Genomic DNA, 10355 nt, shown 5'->3' with positions numbered 1-10355 from the left:
GCACTTCCAAGGTCAAGAAAGAACTCAACACTCAATATGCTGTTCTTATTGTGGCTTAAGTGAAATGTATCAGTTATGTATCAAAATATTTATTATTAAACATACAACAAATCAACATGTTCATCCACTGGCTATATGTCTTTATTCCTATGAAAACAAGTAGTGATTTCTATACAAATGACCAAAAACTAAGGTTACAATAACAACCAAAAATGGTCTCATAACATCGGTCTTCAGATTAAACAGTTGGCTGTTAAAACAAAATAGTAAACTTCATAAACATTTTTAATAAAACAAAAAGACATAAATAAAATGACGGCAGATTTTATTTCACAGAAGTATGATGATGTAACTCTTCATTTTAAGAATGCAACTTCAGGGATCTTGCCATCCGTCTGGAAAAAGAAAGGGAAAAGAATTTTAGGGCCTTTCTATAACATTTTCACACCTTTATGGAAATGCAGAGAGACAAACTATAAATCATAATTTTACCTTTAACTGAGTGAAAACTTGTGCCGCTCTGTTGAAATCCCACTCATTGTCCAGCAGACACCTGCGAGAGAGAATAACGGTTAAGATATATTAAATTAAGGGAATAATGTTTGTCAAGCAACGCTGCAAACACCACATGCAGAAAACCAAGACTTACTTTTGGGACCATTCCAGGTTCATGCCCGACTTTTGCGAGAAGGCCGTGAGCATCTCCTGCTGCGGTGCAGTGAGGGTGGGGACGGGGCTGGAAGAGGGAGTCGGGGCAGGAGCAACGAAGGCTCGGCGGATCTCCTCCGTTGTGGCCATCCGGATGAAAAGCTGGTCGTTCACGATGCACAGACTGTGTAGACAGAAAATAAGACATCACATGGTGGTAAAGTAAAATGGTAGAAGCATGCCACTTTGCCTCTTTTTGAAAAGTGTTATACAAATCAAACTGCCACGTTTCATATCTAGTTTCATTTTAAAAATCATTGAGATACAGTAACCACTGACATTAACCAAACCACAGCACTAGATGGCAGCAATAATCCTAAAAGGATTCAACTTTTTTTAATGTGAAACTATCTTAATGCAAGAATTAACTCCAGTCTTTGAATGCTGGCAACAAGCTGGGATTTCTGTTAGTCTCCATTTACAAAAAAAAAAAAGTATTATACTGGCTTTAGTTTGTAGGCCATCATTGTCCACCATCCAGGTAAAAAAACAAACAAAGTTAAATCACTGTTCTGATATTTAAAAAAGCTACAAATTGTACCTGGAGAAATACAAGAGAGTTGTTTTCTTGTAGGATAGTCTGTCTGCCACAACACGAGGAATCAGACTACATCTACATCAGGCCTCAGATTTCTTCATCTTTTTTAAATGTAATATTTTTTACATTGTATACCTGTTATATTATTTGTGTTCATTATGAAATCACAACCATAGAGAAAATTAAATGTTCTTATGTTTAGTTATTTTCTTCTAATGCAGTTTTGTGCTGGGCTCTCTGGTTTCCTTATTTTTAATGTGTGGGAAACAATAATAACGCTATACTGTATTTAAGATGTAACCCGAGTGGACTTCTTTACTTCTGAAAGGTTTGCAGCGAACACGAGTAACATTGAAATCATTTGTAGCAATATGTAACCTGCAGAAAATAAAGAATTTAATTTTAAAATTCATACCATACAACAGTAATGTCATTGTTCAGTTCTTTACAGCTTAATTTTCTGGAAGTTCCACACCTGCTGTTACTCATTTAGTACTACGACCTTTCCTCAGGGAAAATGTGAAGGACAACAGGAAGATGATTCAAACCACTGGGAGCTCACTAAACTTACCCAGAATTCCCTGCCGGGACTGTGACGAAAACTCGAGAGAAAGCCATGGTGGACTCACGGGATTTACCGTCGACAGCAACTGAAAAAACAACACGAGAAACATTAGCAACAAAATCAACACTACTCATCGCAGTAGATGAGGGGAAAAAAAAAAAAATTATATATATATATATATATACAGGACTGTCTCAGAAAATTAGAATATTGTGATAAAGTTCTTTATTTTGTGTAATGCAATTAAAAAAACAAAAATGTCATGCATTCTGGATTCATTACAAATCAACTGAAATATTGCAAGCCTTTTATTCTTTTAATATTGCTGATTATGGCTTACAGCTTAAGAAAACTCAAATATCCTATCTCTAAATATTAGAATATCATGAAAAAGTATACTAGTAGGGTATTCAACTAATCACTTGAATCGTCTAATTAACTCGAAACACCTGCAAGGGTTTCCTGAGCCTTGAAAAACACTCAGCTTGGTTCAGTAAACTAAATCACACGTATGGGGATTATCACAATATTCTAATTTTCTGAGACAGTCCTGTATATATATATATATATATATATATATATATATATATAAAAAATCATGACGACCAAACAAGTCACCTTCTTTGAAGACTCCGCTCACTGTGAAGGATAGTAGTGTGTTCTGTAAAAAAGATTTATGTTTTTGCAGAATTAATACAGAGAAATGATTCACAGTGAGAGAGAAAAGGTTTATCACAGAAACAACATGATCTTACCGTGAAGGTGTTTACGTCGACATTAAAGGAGGCGATGTCGTGCTGAGTTTTGGGCAACTCGTTGAGGAAAGCCACCACGTTGAGCCGTGTGTGCTTTAGAAGTCGAAACCGCACCGCTAAAAGAAGGCAACATTCAGAGAGGGGAACATCAGGAGGCATTTCAAATCACAGGAACGTTCAATCTCAACAAGTCAAAGGCTGTGACGGGTCAAGAGCTCGACAGGTAAACTCACTGGAGTCTTTGATTCTCTTCAGGTTCCGAGTGTCTTTGTGGTACTCTCCAAGACTGCTCCTAAAACAAGGAGAGAGGGACAGACATCAATGTGAATACAGATAAAGAGTTCATAATTACTGAATTCATTCATGTGTTATTCAGTGTTGCTACATGTATACACAAGTGTGTTCTTACCTGGAGGGGTTCTGGGTAGTGTACGGTGTTGTGAGGGAGAACGATGCTCCATCATGGTACGCATCCAGCAGTGGCTGTCTGTCCCCAGAGTCGTATATGCTGTAGTACCTGAAACACAGTCACACATCGCCAGATTTAGTTCTCTTCACCATTTTATAGAGCGCGTTAAAAGCAGTACTGGTGAATCAGCAACTGGTTGGGTCACATTACCAGAGCATCAACCCTGCTGACATTAAGGCAGTGATTACTGGAGTGTTGCCAGAAGATTGCCTACGAATAAAATGGTAGAAACTCACTGTGTCAAGAAGCGAAGGATGAGGACCTTGATTTCATCAGTGCCAAAGCAGCTGCCCTGGATTGTCAAATAAAAAACATTTGTCAGGTACATAAAGGAGACAATAACTGCCCTGAGACATCTTACTTATGAAATCCCACCATGGAGAGGTTCCCCTGAACATCACACAGTCCAGAAGACATCATCAATGTGAATACAAATATTCAATTAATCACAGAAGATAAAACAAGTTACCTTGCAGGGGGGGATAATGGTTGGCGATTCCACATCAAAGCCAATGGGTGCAGGGAGGTCATGACCATCCTAAAAAGAAACCACATATAAATTAAGATGCAAAATAGTGAAATTAGGACTGGCGGACTTTACTGTATTGTGGTAATGATTTCTTTAGTGATATGACTGCATTCAAATGAGATGAGTAAGGAGATTGACGTGTGAACTAACCAGTTTGAGAAGCCGGGGAAACCTCTGCCGCACAGCACTGGTACGGAACAAAAAAATGAAGAGCAGGAAAGTTATCATCACAAACTACACAACAGAAATAAATCATGCTCACTGCGGCAGATAACAGTCAGTCACACCTGCCGACCCATTTAATGTCATTTTGTGACTTTCAGTTTTCCATTTTAAACTGAGAATACGGCCATCTATAGATACACGCAAATGGATGAAGTGTAACTACAACCAGTGCCACAAGGAGTTTAATATTTAAAGTAAATCTGCAAATGGACTATCATTCATGTCTTCATCCTTCCTTCAGGTTCATTATGTGCCATTCGACAAGTCTCCCATCCCAAAGTGTACTTACCAGTTGGTATACTCACCCTCTCCCCCAATATGGAGACACAGAGATCTGACACGGGGAAGCAATAGAAGCACACACTTTCTAGCGCACACATGTAAACATGCAGAGACCCACAATCTACCAGACTGCCCCGAAACCAGCAAACACACCCATTTTGAATTAAAGTGAAATAAAGATGTTATGCACTGCTGGGAGAGAGGTGGTTACCTCCAGATCTGGGGAAAAGGATATTCATTACTATTCACACAAACTAGAAGTAGTATAACATTCATGCCAATCACCATCCATCATGCGAGTGAGATGTTGCGTCTGCGCCCACGATTATCAGCAAAGAAAGACGACCTGAGAACAGATCTGAACCGAAAGGACAGCTTGGCCTCAGAGTGAGCTGGACGCAGCATTCCCACCACTCATCCCATTGCCTTCCCACACAGGGCACTTATCAGTTAAGCACCTCAAAGCCACCATCGATTCTGAAGTGATGGGTCTTCACGCGGTAAGCTTTTCATTTTCCAGCTTAATTTAGACCCAGGCCTCTGGTTACGGAGGGACTGGGAGATCATTACGCATTTTACTGGAGCGATAATTCTCTATTCTTCTGTATCTTTGAGCTTTTTTTTGTACTGGTCACAGACATCAGACACTGGAAGAGGAAGTGTTTTCACGTCTTTTCATTCGACTTATTTCAGACAAAACTGGACTTCAATTTCCAGTTCGGAACACAGTTCCTTCAGAAGTTAGTTAAGGGCATTTGCCAAACTCTCCACTTCATTCACTGAACAGCAGAGACCTGTTTCAGGTCAGAGAGAACCAACTTAGTGGAAGAGACAGACAGCTTTCTCTGCGCGGCCCTTCATTGGTCATCGATAATGACACGTATCCCTCTCCGCCTCAGCCCAAAAGCTGTTTTTCTGTCGAGCCCCATCTTCTCAACTTCTTCTCATCGTGTTCTCAGTGAGCCAGTGCTCATGGGGAATGAGGCCGAGTAATCGTGACTGTGCCTGCCTTAGGTTGTCCCGGGGTTTCGAGGTGGGATCTTACCCGTCATGGGCTATCCAGCCTTCCATACTCGCCTTTTAGAGGGGGCAGAGTGGGCGAGGGGTGCTAAGAGGGGAGGGGAGATCATTGGCTGTGGATTTTCTCTGTTTCGTCCAAACATTTGTCAAGACAACTGTGGATCGCCCTCTCTCCAATAAAAACCTACACTGTTGTACAGTACTGCTCAAGATGGTTGTGGATTCATATTTTTTTTGGGAGCAGTTCACAGTCAATTGTATTCAAGGGTTTGTCAAGCTGAATGTGTTGTTTTTTTCTACAAGTGATTATTCTCGGAGTTATTCATCAGCAGCAATGCAATTGTGTTTTGCAATAGTTTATGGGATGGATAATCAGGATGTCAGCGGGGGAGTGCTGGGTACAGCATCACTGAGAACCATAAAATTGACCAAAGCTTGAAAGGATGTCCCACAGAGAAGCTGAATTACTGGCAGAGAGAGGATGGCCGTTCAAACTGTGACGAGTTTAAGCAAGCTGAAAGGAAAACAACGTGGAGGGTTAGATGCTCGCTCAGCAGCTTTTGAGAGTAAGAAATGTTTAGTTTACTGTGTGAAAATGAAACGTTAATCATCAAGCGGGAGGAAACGTGTCAAACAACCAAAAAGAGTGGAAGAATTTGCACGTTTTTTTTTTTCCATTTCTCTCTCCACACAAGTATACAAACATACAGAGAGTTAAATGGTTAACGTCAGCTGGCTCTTCTCTCGTAAAGTTCATCCTCGACTGCCAGAGAAATGGTTTCAGTTATTGTGCACACCCACACACCCAGACGCATATACAAAGGCGTGCTTGATCTCTTCCTTTGTGGCACGCTGCTGCATACTCGTCTTACAGGACAGACTCCTGAACGCTCATACTTTTACACAAACAGTCACACCACTGTGTCCTCTTAATTAAATCTCCTCCCCTCATCCCCCGAAATCGCTGACTGACCTGATGTATGAGGCCTGATCCTTGAAGAGGTCACACAGAGGGTTCCTGTTCAGCCACAGCTCCACCAGCTTCAGGCCTTTCACCTTGTCCAGCTCCCGGTCTGACTTCAGCTGGACGAGCAGACAGAAATAGAACATGTTGGTGGGTGAAGAGGATGTAAAATGAATCCAGGTGAGGGGCCTGATCAACTGAGCAGCCAGTCTCACCTCATTGTGGGAAAGGTTGAGGGTCTTCAGATTAGCCGCCTTGGACACCAAATCAGTGAGTTCATCCAGTTTGTGAATGCGGTTGTTGCTGAGGTTCAAGCCCGTCAGCTGGAAAGACACAGAAAGACGTGTCAGCACATTCAGTTTGACCCATCACTTAATCAGACACAGCGACGATGTGCACCTTCATTATGACAACAGCAAATAGTTTGTTACTCATTTAATAGCAAACAATATCAAAAATACATCTTCTGTGTTCAATTCACCTCTGGAATGTTTTCTTCAATGATCTTGATGACAGCTTCCATGTTTGTCTTCCTGTTCAAGATGACCTCAATGTTTTGGGAAACCAGGTCTGTCACATAAAATAAAAGTAGCGATAAAAACACTAAACAAATATTGGAAAATCATTTGCAGTGATAGTGAGGTGATAAAAGAAATGTCTGTACCATCTTCAATATGGAAAAAAACATTGTAGTGAACATTTACTGAAACAGAAAGACTAGATCCCTGTTTAGCACAAATAAATATAACAAACTTACAATTAGTCTAGTATGGATCGTCTCTCTGCTTGAATCTGTTCTCTACACGTCATACATATGATTTGAGTGAGAAAGGGATAAGAGAGTATCATCACCTGGGTCTGTTCGGATGTTGTTCAAGTCCAGTGCTTGCTGGGAGCCATCAAAACGTTTTGCCATGCATTGCTGAGAAAGATAAAGCAGATGACATGAGAGGCCTCATTCAAACAGCAAAAAAAAAAAATAGAAACTTCCTCCAATTTACTTTGAATGGGTAAGAAGCCAGGAAAAGGGACAAAACTAACGAAAACATGAATAAGAGTTTTCTTAATAAATTGATTCTTGTAACATCCAAAAGTCACTTCCTTATAAAATTCAGACAAAAATACTACATTTCCAAAAAGCTACTTTTTAGCTCATGTATTTGGATCCATACATAGAGATTCCACATTTTTAAAGTTTAAACCCAACATTGTCTGAGCCCTCATAGTTTGTTACTGCCTCTAGCTCACCCTCAGGACGTCCAAGTGTTCAGGCTTCAGGTCAGCGAGGAGGAAGGACGGTGGGGCGCTGGGGTTGATGTGCACTTCCACCTTGAAGAAACAAACCTCACATTATGGAAGATAGTAAATAGAGATGTGTCGTACACTTGAGTTTCAGATTTAAGCTCCTCTATGAGATATTCATGGCACGATATGTCGTCGTTTTCACTGTTAGTGTTGTTAGAGCCGTGCGGAGGCACTAGATAGGCTCTGAGTTTCGGGTTATGGTTATTGGCCATTAACATCAGTGTAGGATGTTACATACGAGTAGACTGGTCATTAAGGATTAACAGACTTTAAAAGACTTTCTGCAGCAATAAGAGTGACATTTCCATTATTAACCCGACTTACCTTATAGCCATCTGTGTCTGTGATCTTGTGAGAACATTTGTGCAAAGCATTGGCAGCAGCGGAATCATCCACATAGAAATGGACCCTGTTATGCTCAACATGGTACTGTACAAACGGGGGAGAAAGACAAAGAATTTCATATCTGCAAAGATGATGTCCACAACCACCACTTCCTTAAACCCGTCAGCTCATAAATGTGTTCAAATGGGGACTGAAGATCAATGTATATTTCCTTACCAGCAGACAAGAATAAATAAATAACTATCACCGTTATCAGAACGTAAAGCACATGTGGTCATTTAAAAAAAAATGCCTTTTTGAAGTCAATTAGTTTCTAATTGGTAGTCATAAGACAGCTCACCTGTACAGGTGTGTAGGGAATCGAACAGATGTTCTGAAGAGCAGGCAGTAGCCATTTCTTGTCATATTTTCTTCCATGCGGTATCTGTCACAGAGATGAGGCCAAATATGAGCTCCTTTCACAGGTTACACAGTAGAAACATGGATGTTCTGTGGAAACTGTTACATTACGCACCGTCACTTTGAACCAGCCCGACCGGCTCCTTCCTCCTCCTCCATTGCCACCACCACCTCGGTCTCCTCCTCTGAAGCTGCCGCCACCTCCTCTACCACCTCCTCCCCCTTTGCCTTGTCGCCTGTCTCTGTCAAAGCGGCCATCTCCTCCTTTCCGGAAAGGTCTTCCATATGGGTTACTGAAAAAAGAAAACAAGGCCATATACTGAAACAATCCTCCTTCAGACAGTATCCACCACGGGACCAAAACAGTTCCCTTTACATTCAATGTTTCTTACCTATTCGTACGGTTAAACACATCTTGAGTCCACTTCTTACCTCACAAAACATCAAAGCAGTCCCCTTTCCCGCTCATCTTTTCTGATAATTTTGCTACCTTTCATAGTGCATTTACACCATCAACTGTCACTGCCTCTGAAATTGTTGTCCATCACGTCATGCCAGTGTTTGTGGCAAGTCTTCATGAATGATACGAACAATAAAGGGAACTTCTTATCAAACATTGCTTCAAACCTATATTAGTGATGGAAAACCCCACAGTGTACCTTTAATACATTTACACACACTGGGAGCTGTTATTAGTTTGCACTTGTTTAGAACTTGAATGCTTTTTCTGCACCATTATAATTTCATAATTAGCAATAGACAGAGGTCCCAAAAAAGTATTTGAAATCAATGTGTGGGGTATGAGTCAGCAATAAGTTCAGATAAAACAGCCCTAAGATAAGTGACAATATAGTCAAACAAAGTTCTCAGTACATAGTGAATTCTTGTTTTTCCAGAGGCAATTTTAGAGTGGGTAGATGACATGCAGTGGTTTTCATAATCTGAAAGCAGGTACTTGATGTTAAAATAAGACTTGTTTTACTTTCTCTTCCTGTGACTAGGTGTATGCCTCCACGTGGTTGAAACAGATCCACATGAAACACTTCAGGTCTCGTTGTGTGTGGGTCACAACTATTAGCAATCTGTTAAAACAAACACACACTTACAATCTGTGCTGTGAGCTGTTGTCCTGAGAGCTGTCACTCATAGTAACGTCTGCATCGGTATCGTCAAGCCTGGACCGGGGCCCAGGACCTCCAAAGCCTCCAGAGTGGCTTCCCCGTTGGCGGTCTCTGCGGGACCTGTCATACGACCGACCCTTGTGGGAGCCTCTGCCTTTACGGTTGCGAAATTGTGGTGCCGTTCTATCGTCATGTTCTGAGAAAGCGAGTTCAAAAGTCTGTCAGTTTTCATACACAATCAAATACAAATCTTTAAGTCCAATCAGTCATATAATACCATTCTGTTGAAATATAAATAGCAGAATTAAAGTAAAAATAACAAGAATGCACTTTAAGACATGGGCAGCGAATGACTGGAGCACACTGTCTGTTATTGCTTGCAGTATAACAATATTAACTAATAAAACCTGCACACCTTCACTTACCACTGTCTCAGAAAAGAATCATTTTGCTCTACCTTAATGACGACTTGAGTAACTGTATTAAACGTATTCTGTTTAAAGACTACAATCCTGCCTCTTGTATTGAACTAATGATGATAACACATATAAATAATGAAGAACTGGGTAAATACTTGTGCGTATAAAGTAATCAGATCTCCGGTGTGGGGGGGGAACGATATGGTTTTACCTTCTAGGGACATGCAACCAGTGCTCCTGACCTCCCTGCTCACCATAAAGTCCCCTCGGTCTGAAGAAAACGGTACAAGTGGCACAACAGATGTCAGGTTAACGCTGAAGTGAACAGCCTGCCTTACCGTTGTAGTAATTTCCGCCGTCCGCCATATTTCTGGAACAGTGTCAGATGAAAAAAAAAGCACAGCCCTTTGGTGGAAAAAATAAAATAAATAGAACTGCTTCGTTTCTCTCTTTCACGAAACAAAAATGCTGCTAGGCTGTGGAATAAGTTCCAACATCTCACGTGTCTTTGTGTCAGAGGAAACACAAAGGCGAGCACAACGTGACCAAAGTGTGTGTGCTCTAAGCTAGCTGGTGGCTAGGCTAGGTTAGCTTCTGCGCATTGTCGAGAAGAAAACGGAAACTTCTCTTGTCCGGTTTCTCTTCCGGGTCAACACAGCGGCGCGGGGACGTTAAACATAAAATCACACTAGACTCGATGCCTCAGCACTT

General features: G+C 41.0%; 1 protein-coding gene across 2 annotated transcripts; it reads right to left on the bottom strand.

The window, feature by feature from the left end:
- Positions 1-125: 125 nt before the first annotated feature.
- On the bottom strand, positions 126-10214 carry nxf1a (nuclear RNA export factor 1a). Of its 2 annotated transcripts, none has more exons than XM_079167136.1 (21): positions 9983-10214; positions 9211-9421; positions 8220-8397; positions 8046-8129; positions 7685-7789; positions 7304-7384; positions 6908-6977; positions 6537-6625; positions 6271-6378; positions 6065-6174; positions 3715-3751; positions 3505-3573; positions 3272-3327; positions 2976-3083; positions 2800-2858; positions 2567-2682; positions 2430-2472; positions 1818-1896; positions 650-832; positions 493-553; positions 126-395 (listed from the first exon to the last, which is right to left on the bottom strand). In XM_079167136.1, exons 1-21 carry the CDS (start codon positions 10008-10010, stop codon positions 357-359), a joined length of 1914 nt encoding a protein of 637 aa, XP_079023262.1. In that variant the 5' UTR covers positions 10011-10214; the 3' UTR covers positions 126-356. The 2 variants fall into 2 exon arrangements, with proteins under 2 accessions (XP_079023262.1, XP_079023261.1); XM_079167135.1 differs by having other exon boundaries at positions 9856-9988.
- Between the last annotated feature and the right edge of the window lie 141 nt (positions 10215-10355).

This window comes from Pholis gunnellus (genome assembly GCF_910591455.1).
Source record: "Pholis gunnellus genome assembly, chromosome: 10".
Classification (NCBI taxonomy): domain Eukaryota; kingdom Metazoa; phylum Chordata; class Actinopteri; order Perciformes; family Pholidae; genus Pholis; species Pholis gunnellus.
The sequence above is the reverse complement of the archived record's forward strand: the minus strand, read 5'-3'. Positions and strand labels throughout refer to the sequence as shown.